Raw genomic sequence first — 24,238 nt, forward strand, 5'->3', positions numbered from 1 at the left:
ACTCATTAGCAGCGCTGACAAAGTTTAGTCACGTGGCCTGACTGAGCAACTCTACCCTGAGCATTTATCACTTGTATTATTACCTGTTAACTTCCTCAATCTATCCTTTAATCAGAAGATTGCCTGGCAGTGCTGTGTGGTCACGGCAATGAATTGTGGAACTTGGCAGCTGGAGAAGTGGAGAATGTTGTGTGTGATAGAACAACTTATAAGCAACAGTTGTCTCCATACCCCGAAGTTGGATGATCCCAAGTGTACCACAAGCAGGTTGTCATTATTAAAAATGTTTTTGCCTTTGATGTTTTGAGAATGGCCCACTGGTGCTGAATAGGTCAGAGACATGTGCATAGTGATGAGATGCCATCTGATTAAAAATGTCCATTTTAATCATTGCTTACTAATTTTCAATGTATGTTAATTTACTATCCAATTAAAACATTAGTCTTCATGCAAGTGAGAACAAGAAATGTGGAAGATAAATCCAAGCATAGCATACAACGAGTGGCTATGAGCCGAGTAAATTTTCTTATTAAAAAAAAGAAAATCTTGATTTAAAATACAAAACGAAAAACTAACAAACCTAGCTCCATAACATGAGAACTACATGAAAGTAAAATTATCCATATGGACTGACAATATAGAAATGGAAAGACATTAGATAGCAAAGAAAAGAAAGCCTTGTACAAAATGATACTGATCTAGCAATAGAGGTCAGTAAAATCAGCTATTAAAGTATTTGATCTGGTGATACAAAACCCTAATGATCCCCATTCATGCACATCTTTAAATATATCCAGTGACTTGCTGTCATTTGATTTTATTGTAGCAGCATCTACTCGTTACATTGTATCTGTATTACATTGTATTGTATTATATTGCTCTTATCTTGTACACAAGGCACAGAAATGTCCGGACCCTAAGTATTAAGGCAGTGTACAGTTGATGGGCTCTTCCATCCAGATATTCTTCAGTCTCTGAGCCCAGGATGCCACCATCCCCTTTCGTTCCTCTTCTGTTGCCAATCCAGGAGCATAACTGATCTGTGAGGCCAGGACTTCAAATCCGCAGAAATGCAAGACGCCATACTAAAACACAACGAAAGGAAAGAGCTGCTAAGAAGCAAACCCACTGGCTAAGAGGACTGGCTGTTTAGATAGTTCCCATTTCCATGTTTTTCTACAGCAGCGGGTCGCAACCCCTTTGGGGGTCGAATGACCCTTTCACAGGGTAACCTGATTCATAATGTAGCAAATTTACAGTTATTACGAAGTAGCCACGAAAACAATTTTATGGTGGTGGGGGGTCAGCACAACATGAGGAACTGTATGAAAGGGCTGCGGCATTCGGAAGGTTGAGGACCACTCTTCTACGGCATGTGCTTCTGAAAACTGGAGAAAGTAGAAATATTTGTAAAACTGGAAGAATTGAAACTTGACTGATGGCCTAAGGCAAAGGAGGTTTAGGCAGTACCCTTTCCCTCAGCCGAGCAGTGCTAATCGGAATTCACTGTCAAAGACCACCTTTCCCTGGGGACATGACACTTGTCCCCTGTGTGTCCCCGACTATGAACCCCTCTCGCTGTGGGCTCTGGGAAGGAGTACCCACAATTCAATGTGTCCTGAGCAAGTTGGACCTGGAGACCAACTTCACCTTGGGCTGCAGGTCTCCTCAAAGTTTGGGGAAAGGCATACAAGGCCCTGGCCTGGAGCTGACACCCATCTTTTCTACCTCTGGCTCTGTCCTCGAGAAGGGACGGTGCTCAGGAGGACTCCCTGATCCCCAGACAAACTTTGTGAATGGTTTCCCACAGTCTCTTCAGAGACAATAAAGAGAGCCCCAGGGGTTGGTGAGCCGGACCCTCAGTCCCTGAGTCTTAGAGGTGGGTGGTGATGAGGAGGACATGGGCGCTAGGTGCTGGACGATGGCAGAGATTGAAGGAGCAACATCTGAACTGTAGGCTGCCCCACCCCATGTGCCTGCGGGAGCACTGAGCCTCACGCCCACCCGCCCACCCCTAACAGACTCATCTTTCCCCAAGGCCCCCCTCATGCTCAGGTCTTCATTCACACGGACATAATTCTTCTAGACAAAATGGGGCCCGAATGGTAAGGTTTGGACTTACACAAAGTACCACTTGAATAGTGAGGGGAGAGTTGGGGCAGCAGAGTACGGTAGTCCCATGCCAAGGAGCCAAGTGTGTTCCACTTACCTGCAAAAGCCAGAGGAAGTTCCGATAATCTCCAATGGTGCCAGTCTTGGTGTACATCTCAGCAGTGCCCCCTGTGGTTAGCGAGAGGAGTGCCCGCTTACCCTGCCAAGAAGAAGACAACGTGTGCGCTCGAGAGCAGCAGGGCCGTGCTCCCGGTCAGAGGGTTTTACTGTGACTAGGAGGGAGCATCTGTGGTCACTTCCCTCCAGGGACAGATACAAATGTAATCTCTCTGGCAGGCGGCCTCGGGTGACAACGACAACCCAGCAAGAGGCACAGTAGTGATTCTGTGAACATGGACATGTTAAGGCTTCTGACAGGCACCAGGTTTCAGGGGAGCCATCCGTGACATGGGTCTGGCTGAAGCAGTCACCCTGGGAGACCGCCACCAGGAGTGAGCAGAACCTGGTCCATTCGCACCGCCGCACAGTCTGAGAGGAGCCTTGGGGTATTCAGACCACACTTAGTTTCTGAGGCCTTTTAAATTCAAAGCAATTCTTTATTGGTAAGAACTTCTTTCAGTAATAAACCCACAGCTCCCTGTCAATGAGCAGCTCCCAGGGCTCCTGAAGATCCCACCCTACAGGGCGGAATTCCCTTTGCCCTGTTCAGCCATGGGGAAGCCTGAATCCCACAGCAAAGATTGAGCATAGCCTGGGTTTGGTGCTTCATCATGGGTACACCCCCCACTCTGGAGTCATTCTTACCTGCTGTGAGGACACCTCTACCTGCCCCAGCACCTGGCCCCGTGCCCTCTTGGATGTGCATGGAAGTGGCACGGACCTGTCTAGGTCCTCAGTAGAGCGAAGGCTCCATGCCTTCAGAAACCATGTGGACCGCATACCTGCCTGGCGTGTGAGGCGCTGCACACGTTACTGTGCAATCAGAGTGGCAATAAACAAGTATAAGCACAACCTGGTGAACCACCCAACACACACACACACACACTCAAAATCATGCTCACGCACGCTCTCACGCATCCCATACGTTCTTTCTCACATACACACACACACACACACGCATGCGCGTGCCCCACATCTGTCCCTACCCCAAACCACATACCTTGAAGAAACCAGAGTCATGGAATCCAGGGAAGTCGAAGGCGAACCCTTGGCACAGGACTCGGTCCATCCAGCCCTTCATAATGGCTGGCACACTGAGCCAGTACAGTGGGAACTGGGGTGGGACACAGGGAGAAACAAGAGCTATGACTGTTAAGATCTCCCCGCCTCGATCCTATTTGATCATTCAGAACAAAGCTTGGTCCCGGTTTGGCATTTGGGCCGGTGGACAGCGTGAGGCAGGGGCTATTTGGTGTGGGTGCAGTGACAATGGATGGAGTGGAGGTGACTGGGAATCCCCAGGGAAAGCCCTCTGGCTTTGCTCCCTGACCATGCAGAAAAGGGGTGGGAAGCCCTGGTGGATGATGGCGCTGAGCCAATCAAGAAGAGAGGGCAAACGGTAGTGTAAGAAGGAGTACGGCCTCTGCCCATGCTGGGGGGTGGGGGAGGGGGTGGGGGCATGAAGGGCCTTACTGGCATTTGGGAATCAGGTGGAGTTTGGTTCTGAGAATCTGTGCACTTTGACACCTTGCCTTCTGATGAGCTACACTAAGATCTCCCTGAAGTTGTCTCTGGGTTAAGTCCAAGTCCTAACACTACTCAACAGCATCATCGATAAAGGGCGATGCACACAGATGCTAATCTGGTGCCAGAAGAAGCCCTGGTTCCTAGTGCTTTCAACCGACACCTTGGCGGAATCCCGGCCCCACACACTGCTGCTGCGGGATGTTGGTGAGTTGCCTGACCTCGCTTTACCTCTTTGTCCGGACAAGTGGGGCTGCGGATAGCTACTCCCCACAGCCTTCCATGGCATGCTCCGGGTCCGGCACAGGAAGGGTCTGGGAGGGGTGACCACGGTAACAATGGTGCACACGGTAATGAAGGAAAGGTCTACTATTTGGAAGGAGACAGTCAACAGAGAACGCAGACTTTGTGGGCAAAGGATCGGGACAAAGGGAATGAAGAAGGAGAAGAGAAGGGGAGTGGCGAAAAGGAAAAAGTATTGTAGAAAGAATAGGCCTGGGCTCACTGCAGTTGCCTGCTTCCATGGATCCACTGAGGCTGACAGACTTTGGGGCCAGGGTCACACAGAAAGGCCCCAAGAATGGTTCTGCTAGGATTATCAGCCCGTGAGAAGCAAAGGTCACCAGTGAATCCATTCTCCTGGCATGACCATTGGTCACCTAGGCCAAGGCACTGCCGCTCCCTCTGCGTCACCAGGATGAAAGAAATCCATGTACTGTGACCAGGTCAGTCACTCCAGGTCATTTGGTAAAGGAAGGGACAGCTGAAGGGAGGGGTTCAGAGAGAGCCCGTTCAGGGCCAAGAAGGGGAGGTATGTCCACCCTCTTGTCCAAGTGTGCTTGGTCCCTTTATGAAGGGCTTGTGACCTTCATCATCAGGATGTGTCATTGCCTCCGGATCCTGACCCACTGGACCCTACTCCTCACATCCACAAGTAAGGCTAGTCCCAGCAAAATGGTATCTTGCTCTCCCAGTCACTTCTTGCCCTCAAGGAGGGATGGAAGCAAGAGACAGCCTGGGTCAATCAGATCCACTCCTTGGGAGGTGCTGGTTTGGGACTGAATGAATCTAGTAACTGCAGGGCTTGACCTGTGAAGTCAAGATCCAAGTCCCAGGAGAGAGGGTTGTGAGCTCCAGCTGGGCCAGGAGCCCCGCCATGGCCTATCTCACTGTCTAGCTCAGGGGCACGTGACCGGAGCCCTTATAAAAAGTCCCTCTTTTTCCTAGCTGTAATACTCCCTCAAAGGCACATGGGTCTGCTTTGCCCCGGCTTACAATCACACACAAGGCTTCACACCTGCTCAGTTACTGCAGCCAGAGATCTGGATAAGTGAAAGCCACAGCTGTGGTTTAGTGGGATGTTCCGGGGATGCTTCGCCTCTCTGAGGCTTCAGCTTCCTGGACAATGTGTGAACAAATACAAGGGAGAGGGCCTGTGAGGAGCCAGGGAGAAGAGAGGGCAGGTGGTGCTCCTCTCGGTGACCAGAGAACTTCAGGGAGCAGGTGCTTTGGCCAGAATTATCTTGACAAATGCTGTGTAGACAAATCGGGCTTTGAGGCAGCCCCTGCACATACAGGGAGGGAACGCAACCAGATCTGTAAGACAGAGACATTTCACGGGCCACTGGGTTAGAGGACAGTTGTTCCACACTACGTACTTAAGGGCCCACAATTGTATAGAGGCGCTATCAGCTACAAGCAGCTCCTTATCCAAATAGAGGATTGAGATGTGTTCAAATGTGCCTAACGTTAACACCACTTTGAGGAGCAGGACGTTAATTCTTTAGAACGAGTCTGTACATGTGTTGATCTAATTTAGTAGATGTATCGGAGGGAACATGAACCTGAAATATCACTAGGTCAGCTTCCAGAACCTTTTTCTGCTCATCAAGTATATCTCTGGCCAGAGACTTCTTCTTGCTGGCTTCATAGGCTTCCACCGCATAGCTGAAGAACTCAGGGTTAGAGAAGGCACCTGGGGAGGAAGGAGCCACATTGTTTCACCCCAGTGAGCATCCATTGCAAACCCCCATGAAAGTTGTATGCTACCTGGATCCTCAGGGTAACTCAGCAGACAGTCTTTGGGCCCATAGCAGGCTTTGGCACATGGGTTATGGAATAGAAGAGGAAGATGCTGTCCTTACTTATATGCCTGGGTTCCAAGAAAATCCCGTGGGAGAATTAGGTAAATGATCATATGATGAAGGTACAGAATGCTTATTCACTGACCTAGTGTAATGCTGTGCCCAGAGAAGCCTCACACCCAACAATGAAGGTGCAGAGCTGTGTCTAGTTTTTTTGGGGGGGTGACCAATCCAGTGGTGTCCTGAGTAAGGAAAGTCCAATTCTTTTGTGTTGGAGTGGAAGGATATCCGGAAGCATAAATGACCAAAATTATTTGGCTTACCACTCCCTTTTCAGAAACAAACAAGAACTCAGCACCCACTTGGCAATTAAAAACATTTGTACTGGATGGCGGACGAGGCCACCCGGTGCGTGGTGTCCGAGATCCCCGTGCTGAAGACGGGCGCCGGGCCCCGAGACCGTGAGTTGTGGGTGCAGCGCCTCAAAGAGGAGTATCAGTCCCTCATCCGGTATGTGGAGAACAACAAGAATGCGGACAATGATTGGTTCCGCCTGGAGTCCAACCGAGAAGGAACGAGGTGGTTTGGGAAATGCTGGTACATCCATGACCTTCTGAAATATGAATTTGACATCGAGTTTGACATTCCTATCACATATCCAACTACTGCTCCAGAAATTGCAATTCCTGAACTGGATGGAAAGACTGCAAAGATGTACAGAGGCGGCAAAATATGCCTGACTGATCACTTTAAGCCTTTGTGGGCCAGGAACGTACCCAAGTTTGGACTAGCTCACCTCATGGCTCTGGGGCTGGGTCTGTGGCTGGCTGTGGAAATCCCGGATCTGATTCAGAAGGGCGTGATTCAGCATAAAGAGAAGTGCAGCCAGTGAAGGATCAAGTCACGGAGACAGGACAGGGGGGCCTTTGATAGGCGAGGTCTTCTGTCTCCTGTGGGTCCCGTTTCTTACTCAGCCCCCTTGCCCGCTCCCCGCCCCCATCCCTAGCTGTTGCGGAGTAGTTGCAGCACTGCTGGCGGTGGTAGGGGACACCTGCAAAGAACTAAGACCTTACTGCTGCTGGACTTCGAAATAAAGCTGCACAGAGGACGGAACGACGTGGGCCTTGGAAACCAAAAAGACAGTTTAGAGCGCCTTCCCAGGCGGAGCAAGGTCAGAATCTGTAGGGATTGGGCTTAATTCGAAGTTGATTTCCATTTGTTTGTGGAGCTAACCCATCAATAAAAGCTGCTTCTGCTGGTGAAAAAAAAAAACCAAAAAACATTTGTACTATAGACTTAATCCAGGATACAGGGTAGGTATCTACTTCTGCAGGCTGCTAACCACAAGGTCAGCAGTTTGAAACCACCAGCTGCTCTGCAGGAAAACGACAGGGCTTTCTACTCCCATAAAGAGTTACCATTTCAGCATACAACATTCCCTAGTTCTTGAATGCTTCCTCCCCCACCCCAATATCATGACCCAGTTCTACCTTACAAACCTGTCTAGACAGGAGTACATATATTGGTACAGATAAGAGCTATTGACACATGAAATCCAGGACAGATAACCCTCTCAGGAACAGTAGTGGGAGTAGTGATAGCATGAGGGTAGGGGGGTGGGGGAGAGAGGGGGGTCTGATCACAAGGTTAGATGTATACCCCCTCCAGGGGGATGAATAATAGAAATGTGGGTGAAGGGAGTAAAATATGAAATAACAATGATAATACATAATTGATGAAGGATTCACGAAGGTAGAGGGTGGGAGAGGGAGGGAAAATGAGGAGCTGATATCAAGGGCTCAAGTGGAAAGAAAATGTTTGGGAAATGATGATGGCAACATATGTACAAGTGTGCTTGATACAATTGAAATATGGAGTGTTATAAGAGCTGTATGAGCCCCCAATAAAATGATTTTAAAATAACAATAATAAAAAATAATAAAGAAACAAAACTCATGGGGGGGGGAGAGTTACCGTTGATTGTGATAAGAGTTGTATGAGCCCCCAATAAAATGATTAACAAAAGAGTTATCATTTCAGAAACCCACAGGGACAGTTCTGCTCTGCCCTCTCGGGTCTGGTAGGTAGGAGTGAGAATGGACTGCTGGGCAGTGAGTTTGAGAGAGTGATCCTCTAGTGCTCCCCAGGAGGTGGCATGGCTCATTTGGGGAAAAGGTGCCCACAGAGAGCTTCATAAGCCTGGGCAGGAGTTGACTAGGCCTTCTGGGGCATGGGAAGTATTCTGTACAAAGGTGGGCAGGGGTCCACACACCAGGCTCGCAGGAAGGATCGCGCTGTGGCATCAAGCTGAATGACAGGAGTGCTGCAGCTGAGGCGAGCCTGCCAAGGAGTCGACACTTTTCCCGCCACCAGTGGGCAGCCCTATGAGTCTTAAGTGAGAGAAATAGGTCAGGCTCTGTGCAGAAACAGGGATTCCAGGAAAAACCTGAGGCAGGGCTCTGGTAGCCCAGAGAGGTATGAGGGGGGAATCTGGCAGTCGCAATGGGAACAGGCAGGAAAAGCATTGAGGGGCCAGGGTTGACAGCAATTAACACAGAGAAATTATTTTCATCTGCCCCTTAATAGGGGCAACCCAAATTATCCACAAAGCATTGATTTGTGTTGATAACAGGTTCACTGGGAGTCCCTGGATGATGCCAGCAGCTAACAAGCTGAGCTACTAACTGGGATGTTGTTGGTCCACCCGGCGACACCTGAGAATAAAGCCCTGGTGATTTACATTAAAAAAAATCAGTAAAAAAACCAATGGGGACAGTTTTATTCCGACTCATTTGTACACCGTTTGTCAGATTGTACGTGATGGCAATTGGTTTGGTTGGTGTTATTCATGGAACATTTGTTGGGTGCTACGGAAAGTACTCTCAACGCTCCACCTCCCTGACTCTGTGATCCTTATGACAACCAGTGGGATAGGGGTCATTCCCAACAACAAAGGAGAGAAACAAGGCCCAATGAAGGAGGAGTGACTTTTTCATGCCCCAAGAGTCCTAAGTGGCAAAGAGGACTCGGAGGTTGGATTGCCCCATGTTCAAGCTCTGGGCAACTACACCATTCTTTCGTCACAGAAAAGCCAGGATGAGTGCTGGGTCAATAGACTTTCAACAAATCAATAATTGACAATTCAGTGTTCTATAGATATTTGATTGTCATTCCAAGAGTACGCTCCGTGTTTTCTGTGTATAAAGCTCTGTCTTTACATGAAACCTATGAGAATGCTATAGCTAAGAGGTTGTGTTTTATCGGTAAAGTGATCAACGGGGTTTTGGTTTCTTACATTTTATGGTACCTATATATAGATTTGATAACTTTTGGTGATTGGAATTAGTAAGTTAGACACAAAGTATCAGCAGTTGAAAAATATAGCTTTGGTGCAGGAGACTGCAGATCACATGACAGAAATCTGAAGACCAATGACTTATTGGAAATACCATTTTTTAAACAACACATTGATAACTATATATGTAGATCTTGCCAAATAGATAACATTGGAATTAAATAGACGATATCTGTGGGAAGAGACACTAGAGAAGCTCAATAGCATCAATCAAAGTAAAACCATGAGTTGACTGCTGAACAGATTTTGAACTGCTTAGATTCAAGTTCAAGTAGAAGCTGAAGGAAATTAAACAAGCCCACAACTGCCAAAGTACATCCCACCTAAATTTAGAGACCATGTGAACAATAGATTTGAATACAAGTAACTGAAAACCGGCAGAGAAGGGGGGGAAGGGAGACTCCGGATAGGGCAAGATATGACAAAATAATGATGTATAAATTACCAAGGGCACATGAGGGAGGGGGGAAAGGGGAGGGAGGGGGAAAAAAAAGAGGACCTGATGCAAGGGGCTTAAGTGGAGAGCAAATGCTTTGAGAATGATTGGGGCAGGGAATGTATGGATGTGCTTTATACAATTGATGTATGTATACGTATGGATTGTGATAAGAGTTGTATGAGCCCCTAATAAAATGTAAAAAAAGAAAAGAGGAGAAAAAAAAGAAAATGATTAGGGCAAAGAATGTACAGATGTGCTTTATACAATTGATGTATGTATATGTATGGACTGTGATAAGAGTTGTATGAGCCCCTAATAAATTGTTTTTAAAAAACAAATTACTGAAAACCAGAAGAATTGTAAAATAACATAAAGGTCGTCATGCATAAAGAAAGTCAATGGTAATTTAAAAAAAAAAGGAGAGTGGGAGAAGATCAAAATGTATGGTGGAAGACATTTAAACTCATTGACAAAAAGACCGAGTAAAAGAACTAAATAGAAGATCTCAAAGGAAAGCTCTAGCAGACAAAGCACAGAGTTACGATGAGATGTCTAAGACATGGACAGTGGAAGAGCACACTCATCATTTCTCAAGCGGAGGGAGAAAATCAAGCCCCACTGAATTTCAGAAGGATTCCATGGACACAATATCAAATGACCCAGGGAAGCATCGAAAGAAGATGGAAGGAATATGCACAAAAAATATGTACAAAAAAAAGTCGGCCCCCATTCCACCATCTCAGTCGGTGGCTGGGTGGGCATAGAACCTGTTGTGGAGTTCTGTCGCGAGTTGCCAGGGTGACTCATTTGGACCACTCATGCAAGGCCAGACAGAGCATTACAAGGCGGGAAATGACGCCCTCCACTTCAGTAAAGACGTACCGCCTCGGAAGCCCTGTGGAGCAGCCCCACTCTGTCCCCCAGGTTGGAATGGGACTGATGGCAGTAGGGCAGTTTCTGAAAATAGCCCAAGCAATGAAGTCGTTCTATATTTTCCAAAATAACCTGGTAAGTAGGGGCTGTACACGTCCCTACACCCAGGGTACAAGCTTCGGGAAAGGAGTGGGGCATGATTTATTGATTGGATCAATCCAAACTGCCTGTTACCTCACCCCTATTATTGTGGTCCCTTCCAGAGAGATTGGCAGTGGTAGCTGAGCACTACCTCATTCTTCTGGCCACGGCCCCATGGAGGCTGGTGTTGGTGGGGTCCATTCATCCCTTGGATTAACTGTAGTCTCTGGTTTGTGCCACTCTTCCTTGCTCTGGGTGGGGAGAAGCCATTAGTTGCACCTGAGATGGTTTTTCACAAGCTTTTAAGAGCCCACTCACTATCAAGACAGAACAAAGGGAGGGTCTCTGCATGTGTCAAATCAGGGAAGGTGTGACAGCCTTTCCCCGGACTCATTCCACCTGTGTGCTAAGCAAGTCATCCAATTAGGACGAGAAGGGGTAGTTTAAGCTCTTGACTACTAACTGAAAAGTTGATATTTCAAACCCACCAGCTGCTCCATGGGAGAAAAGTGTGGAGTCTCCTCTCAAGACCACAGCCTTGGAAAGCCTGTGGGGTGGTTCTGCTTTGTCCTAAAGGGTTGCCATGAATTGGAATTTATTTTTGCCGCAGTGGGTTTGAGTATATGTGAGTGCATATAGGTGACCTCACTTATTGAAAGTCAAGATTATTTAAAGCACATTGCATCTGGGGTCTTAAAGGTTTGAAGTTAAACAAGCAGCCATCTAGCAGGGAAGCAACAAAGCCCACATGGAAGAGGCACACCAACCCATGTGATCACAAGGTTTCTACGGGATCAGGTATCAAGCATCAGAAGACCCAGAACAAACAATCATATCAATGTGAACATGTGAACGAGTGGGGTTGGCATGGAGATCTAAAGGTCATTTGTAGACAATTGGACATCCCCTCAAAGAAGGGTCACAAGGAAGGGACGTGCTAGCCAGGGTGCAGTATAGCACCAACCAAACATACAACATTCTTCTAGCTCTTTAATGCTTCCTCCCCCCAACTATCATGACCCCAGTTTCACCTTACAAATCAGCTAGACTAGAGTATGTACACTGCTACAGATAAGAGCTCTCAACACACAAACTCTGGGACAGATAAACCCCTCAGGACCTATATTGAGAGTAGCAATACCATGAAAGTAGGGGGAAGGTGGGTGGAGAAGGGGAGAGAAGGAAGCAATCGTAATGATTGATGTACAACACCGCCCCCCACAGGGGAGAAAAACAACAGAAATGTGGGTGAAGGGAGATGGCTGATGGTGTAAGATGTGAAAATAATAATAATTTATAATTTATCAGGGGGTCATGAGGGTGAGAGGATGGTGGAGGGAGGGAAAAAAGAGGAGCTTATACCAAGTGCGCAAGTAGAAAGAAAATGTTGTGGAAATGATGGCAACATGTGTAAAAATGTGCTTGATAACAACTGATGTATGGGTTATGATAAGAGCTGTAAGAGCCCCCAATAAAATGATTTATTAAAAAAATAAAGCACTTACTGATGAAGGTCAAGGACTTTTCTAATGATCTTTTCAGTGGCATTGCATATGGGAAAGGTGGACAATGAACAGGAAGTAAGAAGAATTGATGCATAGAATTATGGGGTTGACAAACAATTCTTAATGTATGAGTTGTCAGAGAAGAACAGTGTTATATGGAAATCCTAACCTTTAATCCTGAGGCTACAATCTCATTTGGAAATGGGTTTCCTGCCATATTAATCAGGCTGGAATAATGTTGGATATATTCTACATCAGTATCCTACATAATAAAAAAGGGGGGCAGATTAGAATGAGAGAGAAGGCAGAAGAATTGCAAAGGCTACAAAGAACCCACAGACAAATTTCTGATTAACTTACTAACATAGCTGCAAAATATGGCTCACATTCTCCAAACCAGTAAATCTCAACCACCAAATTGGACTATGGTCCTGCAGCGCCAACAGTGGCAACATCCTTTGACAGCTAATAATCCTATGCCATCCTCTTTTAGAATGTGCCCTGCATGTGAGATGCCTACATGCTAGAAAAACACTGTCATACACTGATAAATAAGGCAAAAAACTCACCAAAGCACTGCCGACTGCTGGAGCTCGGAGGGACTCACTGGGCTGCACTTTGCCTTACTCTTAAATGAAAAACCACCTTGAATATGAATGAGGATGACTTCACCTCTTTAAAAAATACTGTTGGTATCAGGACCAGACGCCCCACATATTGTCGTCCTCAGATTAATAAACTCATTGCGGCTGTGGGGCCTTTAACATTGTATGATGTGTGCCTCAATGTAGACCAGTGTCCTTACCACCCTTCCCTGAAAACCACTGCTTTCCCTTTCACTGCACCAGTGAATCTTTTATGATGAGATTTATTAAGCGAGACTACTCTGTAATCTTTGATTAAAAGGGTGAAATGCAATTTCTGGAGACTTCCCAAAAGACATCTTATGTGACTTAACATCTTTGACCTCGGGTAAGGAGACTTACATTTTAGAAAAAGAGAACACATTAGTATTCTCTGTATCACCAACCTTATGTACTTCTTCCACAGACTTAGGAAGAATATCTGATGCACATTTGGAAACAATAAAAATTCAAATTAACCCTACAAAATCACTTTTCGGGATTTCTTAAGATTCTCTATGTCAGGAAACAATTCAAGAGTGAGCCCGGTAGTTGAAAAATTCATTAGGAAAGGCTAATAATACCTCGCACTACCTCATGTAATGTCCCAAGTTTTCCAGTTAAGAAGCTTAATTTTCAAAAGTTAGAAATTTGTTCAATCATCTGATTTGTTTATCATCAATCACCTGATACTTCTCCAATTGCCAAGTTTCAAATACTCACCTTTTGTTGTCTTAAATACCTCCCTTTACTAGGGTCTTTACTGTAGTCGGCCTATTCTGTGCTTTCTGTCGTATCCTGGTGCACCCAGAGAGTCGAGCTTTATTTACCTTCCATTGGGACTGACATCAATATACTTAGACCATCCTAGGCTTCATTGCTTTGCTGAATCTCCCAGCTATTTCTGCCGTGTCTTAAAAGCTGACGGAGAGGACCTACTGTTTTTAAGTAATTTTCTTTTTATTCGGTATGATTTACTGCATTCTCCCAAGAATCCCTCAGGTCAAGAAGAAGACTCTATATATTTGCTTAATTGCTTGGCTGCCAGAAGACATAAAGTGTCTAACGCACTTACGGCCATTGAGTTGATTCTGACTCAAAGTGAACCTACAGGACAGGACAGAACTGCCCCCTTTTGGTTTCTGAGGCTGTAACTCTTGATGAGAGCAAAGAACCTCATGTTTCTCCAAAGGAGTGACTACAGGAGCTGAACTTGCAACTAGCAGCCCAACACCTGACCCACTACACCACAAAAGCTCCTAAAAGCAAACTTCAATTAAGTAATATTCCAACTTCACTGAGAATCTAATTAAACCCGCAAAATACTTCAAACAGTTTACAGCCATCCCTTGCCAAATACAAAAACTAAAAACCCAGCAAAGAGTTGCTGAAGCCTTTGCAGGTGCTGCAGCAACTGGTTTCCAAATTTTATTTCATCGCTGAACTACTCCACGCTTTGCTGAAAAATCAGAGCCCAGAGCATCCTGTGATGGTCTCCTGAACAAATAGGATACTTCATGAACCTAAGAGGACTCTAACCATTCCCTAGCTTTAAACTTACTACCTCGGACAACTCTTTTACTAGTTCATGTAAGAAACACAAATGCCTTCGAAGTCCTTACATAATGACACAGAAATTGAAAAAAACTATCTATTGGATAAGACCATTTCCAATTAGATACTGTAGCCGGAGACTATTCTCTTTGTTTGAGAGCAGGAAGAGCTGCTGTCAAAGCTGCTCGAAACCACCACTGGCATTGTGATGGAGATTAGTTAAATTTGCTCCTCCCACCGTCAGTAGGATCATTTATTAAATTCTGCCTTCATCGGTATTTCTGTTTGCCGACTCACTTGTTATCGACTTCTTATTTTATTCCCTCCACACATTCATCTGTACTGTAAAAGAACACTTGGCATTGCTATTCTCTTACCTTGACTGATGACAAAACCAACATTGCCTTGTTTGACTAAAAAGCTATTAGTTCTTAGGCCTAATCTTAAAGATGTTCCTTTACATAATCCATGTCTTGCTTTATTAACTGATGGATCTTATTTAAGGACTTCTAATGGTTATGTAGAGTTGCCATGAGTCAGAATTGACTCAATGGCAGTGAATATTTGCAATGATTATAGACTGTAGTGGTAGTGAACTACTAACTGCAAAGTCAGCAGTTCAAACCCACCAGTTTGCTCCACAGGAGAAAGATGAGTCTTTGTGATAGTTATATAAGTCTAGGGGTGGAGTCTAGCCTGTCATTCCAAATATAGCCAATGAGGCCTCTATGTGAGCATGACCTTCTCCTGAGGATTCTGGGAACTCCTGTACTTCCTCCTTGGAGGTGGGAGACACTTTCTTTCTCTGCTGTCTCCCTTGGAGACTCTCTACTCACAAGGCTCACTCCCTGCAAGAGATCCCTGAGGAGAAGCCACATGGACCTACCCTGGTGCAGCTCTGGGAGCTGGAGAAGCCACATGAAGGTCCCTGCCAGTGCTGACATGCTTACAACACCACTGGATCCACAAGACTTCCCACCCACTGGCCTGTGATCTTCCTGCACTCAGCGCCATTGCATGTGTTTCGTGAGTCTGAAGATAACTTTATAGATTGGTATCAGACATATGGGCTTATATCATATTTATGGACTTAATCTGGACTTGAGTGCCCATGGATTTGTTTCTCTAGTCTACCAGACTAACACATTATGGTACCTTGGGAGTGGGATACTAGAGGAATAAATCATGAAGATGAAGAGTGGAAGGTTGTTTGGCTTCCACCTCATATTGGTTTTTCTTCTCTGGCTAGTAAGAAATCAGGTATGCCCATACATTTTTCTGGAAAGAACATGGGAAGTTAAAGCTTTTATCATTTTGTTTGGGTTCAGTCTGGTTATTCCTCTGTGAAATGGCAAAAATTAATGTATATTTTGAGTTAACCGGTAGAGATCACCCCTAGAGTTTCTCAGAGACCATGCTGGTTAGAAAAAGTGCTGACAGAAGGTCAAATTGGATGACAGAATGCCTGCATCTGGCAATGCTCTCAGAGGCCTAATCCCATATTTTGTTTAAATATAACAGCTTAGCTAAGGATTTAGATAAGCCAAATAAGGATTGAACTGGACTGCTTTAAGAATTAAGTTTAGTATCTGATTCTACTTTGTTTATACTGATTTCTTTTGCTTATTACCATTGATATAAATGATTATTGGGAAGTATAAAATTAGAGAGCTTGTAAGCCCACTTGCCTTGAACCATTAAAATATGAATGTTTAAATGGCTTAGGACACACCTGCAAAGAAGTCTCTGAGAAGATAAGCCCCACCCAGTGCTTTGGAGTACTCAGGATGTTGAACTCCAGAGTCTTGCCTAAGGGGCTGTTGTTGACAGACTGAAGGTAAACAAAGAACTCTTTGGATATTTGAATTTTAGACTAGTGGTTTTTGTCAGAAGCTATAAAAAAATCTGGAACCATGAAGAAAACTCCTCTCTAGGACTGAACCTTAAAGGGAGCCTGTGGCAGCCTGACGTGCTTATTTGGTGACCACCTGGATCCACTTGTTGAATGGAAGTGGGAGAAAAGCAGCACTAGAGAGAGAGATGGTTGAGTCTGGCTACTGACACCCTTGGTTGACAGGAATTAGAGGAGAAGAAGAGAGCGGGTTTACTGGTCTGAAGTTCATGAACTAGCACATGGGAGCTAGGCTTGTTGAGAATTTGTGACAAGTTTATGGTCTAAAGGCAAGGTGACCAATGGGCACCCTGGTGGGGCTAAGTGAGGCAGCCCACATTGAGCTGACCAGAACCTGACCAGATGAAGAGAAGATTTTGAGCCTGTGAACTGGTACATATTGCTGCAGACTTTATGGTTGGCCTGTCCTGATCTGCTTTCACCAGACTTCATAAGGTTCCAACTGGAATGAAGATTCTTCACATCAAAGGATATAATTGTCTCCTCAGAGCACTGGGTTGATGTAAGTGGTCAGTGTAGAAATTGGTTACCCAAAATTGAGGGAATAAAGGCATGAAGTAGTTGGCTTACAAACTTTCATACATGGGGGAATACATTCATAGGATTATAGGATTAAGGTGTAGGTGTTACTTAACTGCAATTGTTAGGCATAGGATATTTTTGTTTTGCTCACTTATAGAATGTTATGTTTAAATTAGGGTGGCATATTTTTAATTGTATGCATTTTTATTTTACCCTATTAGGAACAAATATGATTTTATTATTGTTTGTTTGAAAATTATATATGACTAAAGAGTGATGTGAAAGTAAAATTGACAAGAGATGGTCTGTAATAGTTATATACTCTAGTGTCAATTTAAGGATTAAGAGTGTAGGGGTGGAGTCTAGCCTGTCATTCCAGATATAACTAATGAGGCCTCTGTGTGAGCATGGCCTTCTTCTGAGGGTTCTGGGAACTCCTGTACTTCCTCCTTGAAGGTGGGAGACACTTTCTCTGCTGACTCCCTTGGAGACTCTCTACTCACAAGGCTCACTCCCTATGAGACATCCCTGAGGAGAAGCCACATGAACCTACCCTGATGCGCAGCCCTGAGAGCTAGAGAAGCCATTTGGAGTCCCCTGCCAATGCTGAGATGCTTACAACACCACTGAATCCACATGACTTCCTACCCACTAGCTTGTGATCTTCCTGCACTCAGCGCCATTGCATGTGTTTCATGAGTGTAAAGAGGATCCCATAGATTGGTTTCAGACATATGGGCTAATATCAGACTTGTGGACTTGAGCTGGACTGGGCAGGAATGTTTCCTCAATATTAAAATGTTCATATATATAAACCTGTTTCATATCCACATATGAGTATCCATGCACTTGTTTCTATAGTCTACCAAGACCAATACAGTCTTTCTGTTCCTGTGATTATTTATAGTCTTGAAAGCCTATAGAGCAATGGTTCTCAACCTTCCTAATGTTGCAGCCCTTTAATACAGTTCCTCATGTTGTGGTGACCCCCCCAACCATAAAATTACTTTTATTTCTGCTTCATAATAATAATTTTGCTACTATTATGAATTGGGTGGCCCCTGTGAAAGGGTTGTTTGATCCCCAAAGGGTTCGCGACCCATGGGTTGAGAACAGCTGCTATATAGGATCACTATGAGTTGTCATGGACTCAAAGACTCAATTGGTAATGGTCAATGTTCAACCATCTTAAGAACCCATGATATTGCAGGAAGAAGTCCAAGCTGCAATGAAGGTAATAGTGGGAAATAAGACTCCAGGAATTGACAGAATGCCAATTGAAATGTTAGAACAGGCTGATGAAGCTCTGGAAGCACTCTACCAAGAAATTTGAAAGACCTGATAGAAGAGAGTCATATCTGTGCTGATTCCAAAGCAAGGTGCCCCAGACAAATATAGAAATGGCCTAACAATATCATTAATATCAACATTCAAGTAAAATTTTGCTGAAGGTAGTTTTTAAATGGCTATAGCAGTACACCAACAGGGAGCTGTCAAAAAGTCAAGCTGGATTCTAAAAAGGATGTGAAAGAAGAACGGCATTGCTGATGTTGAATGGCTCTTGGCTGCAAGCACTGAATGGCAAGATGCTTACTTGTTTTGACGATGCAAAGGCGTTCAACTGTGTGGATCAAAATCAACTATGGATCACAATGAGGACAATGGGAATTCCAGAACACTTCATTGTTCTCACGTGGAACCTGGGGATACTGCATAGTTTAAACTCAAAAAAGGTGTGTGTCAGGGTTGTATTTTTTCACTATCCTTATTCAATATTCATGCTGAACAAATAATCCAAGAAGCTGGGCTATCTATAAAGAGAAACGCAGCATCAGAACCGGAGGAAAGCTCATCAACACCCTCCAGATGACACAACCTTGTTGCCGAAAGCAAGGAGGACTTAAAGTACTGGCTTATGACCAGAGACTGCAGCCTTCAATATGGATTGCAACTCCATATAAAGAAAACAAACACCTTCACAAAATCATGATAGACAAAGATTAAAATGGCATTGTCAACGATTTCCTTTTACTTGGGTCCACAATCAACACTCGTGGAAGCAGCGGTCCAAAAGTCCAACAAAGTATTGCATTTGGGCAAGTCTGCTGTTCAGGACTCCTTTAACATATTGAAGAGCAGCAAAGAGCACTTTGAGGACTAAAATGGGCCTAACCCAAGGCATGGTGTGTTCCATTGCCTCTTATGCAATGAAAGCTGGACCATGAGCAAGGAAGACCAAAGAACTGTCGCAGTTGAATCATGCTATTGACAAGGAAGAGGCAAAGCACAGTGGACTACCAGAAGAACACATAAAACTGTCTTGAAAGTACAGACAGAATGTTCCTTAGCAGCGAGATGGAGAGAGTTTATCTCATATACTTTGGGTATGTTATCAGGAAAGACCAGCCCTTCTAGAAAAGGACATCATGATTGGAAAAGGGTCAGCAAAAAAGAAGAAGACCTGCAACTACATGGTATGACACAACAGCCGTAATAATGGACTCGCACGTGACACCGGTGAAGATGGCACGGGGCAGGGAAGTACTGTAGCATTTCGTCCCATTGTGCTAAGGTTGCTGAGTTGGAACCTACTCTACAGCACCCACCAGCACCAAATACCACGGTTCTTACCAAAGCTGAAAATGCTGTAACTACTTATATGAATGGATGAAGATAACCCACAAAGCATTGGCATGTGGGTTCCCATTCACACAGGCATGCGTTCATGGTAACAAAGCATTTTAAACATGCCTCTGCAATCAGTATGTGACTGAAGACGTGTTCCTTAGGAGTACACTTAGTCTTTTACTCACTGCCACTGTCTATTATGACCCATTGTGACTGCGCGGAAGGGGGTTCGCCAGAACATTGCGGAAATGGAAGGCACCAGGTCTGGAACCGAGGAAACTGTGACTTGGGCTGAATAGCCAACCAATAAAAGTTCTTCTTCAATGAGTCTCACAAGAGCACGCTGAATGTCAACCTACTGAATGTACACAGTACTCTTCCCAACTCTGTACACAGGTCTGCCTAGTGCGTGAAAAAGATGTTTGCTTATGCTCCCTCTTTGCCGTGTCATGTGGAATGTTCACTTCAGTGCTTCCCAATTTGGGAATCTTTGGAGCTAATTAAGCAACTTTTAATTTTACAATTGGTTCATTTTTCAACATACATAATGGGAGCAACTAGCAAAAAGGAACAGTGTGACTGAAATAGACTCTAGATGCTAGATAGATGAAAGAAGAAAATTTAAAAGCAAAGATGTCTAATATTACAGGACATGTCAGAGGATGCTTATATAGGGATCTGAGAGGCCTTCTTCAGCAAGGCAGGAAATCCAAAGTCATGAAAGATACTTGTTTGAAGTTAAAAGTTAGAAACAACAGAAATATACATCAACCTAGGAATTGGTAGATAAGTCATTGGGAAACACATGCATAGAATGCTGTGTGTCTTAAGTATCGAGTATCGCTCAAACAGAAACACCACCAATGGATGGTTTTAACAAAACTGGTGCTGGTGGGTAATGTCTGGGATACCTGACACTGTAGCCAAAGACAGAGACCAGCATGATTCGAGAAATTCTGCTTATTTCTGCAAATGCTTGATAGAAAAAAACAGTAGGGTTTTCACGTCCCAGACTGCTTCAGGAATTCCGTAAAAAGCAAGCAACTACATACTCTAAACTATGTAGCAAGCTCCAGGTTTGTTACAATGCACAATACCCAGGATTGGGGACTGATGAGGCACTGTTCACAGGGGACAGCGAGACATCCTTGGGGTTGCTTTATTCCCTAAGGTCGCAGGCCTCCTTGCTGATCACAAAGACCTTGCTTGCACAGGTGGTCTTAATTACCCAGACCTGCTGACTAAGATTAAAAGGAATTTTACTGAAAACAGGGGAGGCAAGGGCGACTGTTATATTTCAGTTTTCAGCATTACAGATTCAGAACATGCTACATGATACATTTCTGATATTGATTAACACCAGGCTAACTCTACTGCCCCTATATAAAAAATAAATTTATTTTTTCATAGTTTATAGATCAGGAGTCTGAATGCAAGGTGCTAGTTCTAGAGGAAGGCTTTTTCCTGTCAGCTTTAGAAGAAGATCTCTGTCCCTTTGGGTTTTCATCTTGATCTCTTGGAGATCTCCATGCATCTTGGCACCTATATGACCTCATGTATCTCCTCTGTTGGCTTATTTAATCTCTTCGTATCTCAAAAGACATTGGCTCAGGACCCACTTTATACTAATCCTATACACATACTAATATCTCAAGACAACCAATTTTGAAGTAGGATTATAGCCACAAGCATAGAGGTAAGGATTTACAACGCAAGCTGTGGGAAGGCATGCTTCGGTCCAAAGCTGTGTTATCATTCAATAGACTGAGAAGTTCTGTTTAAGACACACACACACACACACACACACAGTTAAGAGAATAAAGTAGGCCTACTAAACTGGGGCATCCGTTTACATCTGTATCTATTAGTGTTTCCAAACGCCTCATGAATGTGTAATTTTGCTAATGTGCGGAATAATATATAAAATACTGCACACTCAAAAGCCAAGCTTCTTTGGTTCTGGTGTGTAGATAAGAAGTTTCTACTATTTAGCCTATGCTCATTTATATTTTCAAATAATTCCTTTTTAACTTTTTATGATTTAAAACTTTACGAGAGTAAATTGGTTTTCCATTCAACAATTCATACATTGATTGCAGTCCCCTAGATCTAACAGCCTTCTTCCCACTTCCGTTCTCCCTGAGGTTTTATATTATTCATCCTTCTTTCCTGTTCCTTCTTGCTTTGAAGAGTTTTGATCCATAAGAAAATGCTGTCCCTTTGACGTTGAACAGTTGATTGTTCTAGGGAGTGTATGTTACTCTTGGATGTTATTCTTCCCCTCCAAGTCGATATATTATTGGGCTGAAAGCTGAGTCAGAGGAGTGAGTACAGGTCCAAGAGTGAACAGTCGCTAAAGGCCAAAATCAATCTACAGATTCCAAGTCGCCATCAGACCAGTAAGCCTGATCGATATTATGATTTGAGATTTTGTTCCACTTTCTTCTCCCTCTCGACTTAGGATCCTCTTGTGATCCATCTAGTTCTTCTGGCCTCAGGGTTGTGGTGGCTGAGGTTGCTGTGGTCAATTCATCTTCTGGATTAATTGTTCCCATACATCTTCTATTTTCTTTATTCTTATTTTATGGTATTTCTGTGCTGTCTCCTGGGGGTAACAAAGAGCATGCAGATGGGGCAGGCACAACTGTCATCTGGATGGGCACTCTACTGCTTGGTACATCTGTGATCCAGAAACACAAGTTCAGCTCTTTCGGGCACTGAAAGCTGGTAGAGCAATGAGGTACCCATGCTCTCTGTGGAAGTCGGGAAGGTCCTCTCCCCCCAAGCGTGGGCCATGTCAGTAGAGGGACAGCAGTGCAGAACACGGGTCCCCATATGGCAAGTTACAATTGTCTGTTCCCACGCTCGTCCCAGGCTAAACTCAAGCACCTCACCTCTTCCTTTGTTTTGAAAGCTTTGTTACACTAACTCCAATGAAAGGTTTTCTTGTTGAGAACTTTCTCATGTTCACCGTGACCTGACTTCCACATCTAAGATGGTTGACATTTAATTCGTGCAAAGGGATTCTCTCCTTTGTGAAATTTCTGATGTGCCTAAGGCATCACTGCTGGCTGGAAGCTTAACCACACTCGCCACATGTAAGGTTTTTCTGCAGTATAAATTCATGGATGAGTTTTGAGATGTGCTTTCTGAATGAAGCCTTTGCCACCTTCACTACATACCTGGGGGTTCTCTCTCTCCAGGATGAGTTCGTGAGGAACAATGAGCTTATTCTTCCTGAGAAAGGCTTTTCCACATTCATCACATACTAGGGTTTCTCCCTACTATAAGTTTGCTGATGAACAGTGAGAGAAGTCTTCCTAATAAGGCTTTCCCTCATTCATCACATCCATGGGGTTTCTCTCCAGTATGAGTTCGCTGATGAGCAGTGAGCTCATTCTTCCAGTTAAAGGCTGTTCCGCATGCACCACATACAGGGTTTTTTTCTCCTGTATGAGTTTGTAGGTGGGTTTTGAGATGTATTTTCTGAATGACATTTTTGCCACATTCACCACATACATGGGGTTTCTCTCCAGTATGAGTTTGTTGATGAGCAGTGAGATCACTCTTCCTGGTGAAGCGTTTCCCACATTCACTGCATACACAGGGCATCCCTGCCACATGTGTTTCCTGATGTCCCTTGAGGTATGATTTACCGTGGTAAGTTTTGCCACATTTCAAGCATTTATAAAGCTTTTGTCCTTCGTGAGAGTTCTGATAATGTTCATTGAGTTTGAACACTTTATTGAGTTTGTGCCCACAGTGACTGCATTCATAGGTCTTTTCTAGTATATGAATGATCTGGTGCTCATAGAGCAAAGACTCCTCAATGAAGGCTGTCCCACATTTATCACCTGGGTGTAGTTTCTCCATTTCATCAGATTCCTGATGCTGAATGCATTGTGACTTCACGAGCCTGGATTGTTCACACTCAGGGAATTTCATTTCAATACAAAATTGCTCTTGCTCAATGTGGAGGAAAGTTTCCTCAGCTTCCTAGAGCACAACTGACTTCTGTGTTTCGTTGCTTCTGTTCTGATTTAATTTCAGAAAAATTAAATCTGATTTTACAATTTTTTCATGTAATCCAAACATCTAAGTTTCCTTTGGAGGAAAATTATTTTTGTGCTGATAAATGATACTTTTCAATGTATTCAATTTATAGCATTGTTCCATTCTGTCCATGCAGCTTTCACATGGCAAGTGCTAAAGCAAATGATCATCATCTTTATGGATTTCTGTTTCTAATGCCAAACACAGTTCTCCTTGTCCCAATGGAGAGAAAGCTTCTGGGGTGACAACTAGATAACCAATGGAAACCAGGTTGTGATAGTTCTCCAACATCATATCCTGATACAGGGTCTTCTGAGCAGGGTTCAGGAGCACCCATTCCTCCCAGGTGAACTTTACAGCCACATCGTTGAATGTCAGTGATTACAGCTTCCACATCTTGAAGAGATATTTATTTACTTGATGGCTATTTAGTTTTGTGAGATGCTGCAGAGCAAATCATGGAACACCTTGAACTTCTACCCCATAGGCACTAGTCTACTGCTGGTCCTGCTAAATGAACTCAGCCTTGGTCATTGTCTTTGGTCCTTAGGACACTGCCAGCACCTGGGATACTCTGTGTTTGTCTCATCTGGATCAGCTCTAATGATGTTCACAAATTGCAATGTCTTATGAGGACAACCCAGAAATAATAATACCCAAACCAGGCACTTCTTCCTCCTTCCTGTACGCTGCTGGTGATGCACAATCTGCTGGTGATACACAATCTGCCTTGTGCGAAGCTCACACTGAGCCT

The 24,238-nt window shown here is 44.3% G+C and overlaps 1 protein-coding gene and 1 pseudogene across 5 annotated transcripts in view; one reads left to right on the plus strand and one right to left on the minus strand.

The window, feature by feature from the left end:
* Nucleotides 1-365: 365 nt before the first annotated feature.
* Nucleotides 366-24,238, minus strand: part of NQO2 (N-ribosyldihydronicotinamide:quinone dehydrogenase 2) — a 42,559-nt gene continuing 18,686 nt past the window's right edge. For 4 of the 5 annotated variants that reach the window (XM_075531567.1, XM_075531558.1, XM_075531575.1 and 1 more), the window contains 4 exons: nucleotides 5,640-5,770; nucleotides 3,272-3,385; nucleotides 2,210-2,311; nucleotides 366-1,085 (listed from right to left, as the gene is read on the minus strand). In XM_075531567.1, coding sequence (XP_075387682.1) covers nucleotides 924-1,085; nucleotides 2,210-2,311; nucleotides 3,272-3,385; nucleotides 5,640-5,770 — 509 coding nt within the window. In that variant the 3' untranslated portion in view covers nucleotides 366-923. The other variant, XM_075531570.1, reaches the window with a different exon arrangement.
* LOC142426075 (ubiquitin-fold modifier-conjugating enzyme 1 pseudogene) lies at nucleotides 6,268-6,876 on the plus strand (annotated as a pseudogene).

The sequence above is a fragment of the Tenrec ecaudatus genome, chromosome 1 (assembly GCF_050624435.1).
Source record: "Tenrec ecaudatus isolate mTenEca1 chromosome 1, mTenEca1.hap1, whole genome shotgun sequence".
Classification (NCBI taxonomy): domain Eukaryota; kingdom Metazoa; phylum Chordata; class Mammalia; order Afrosoricida; family Tenrecidae; genus Tenrec; species Tenrec ecaudatus.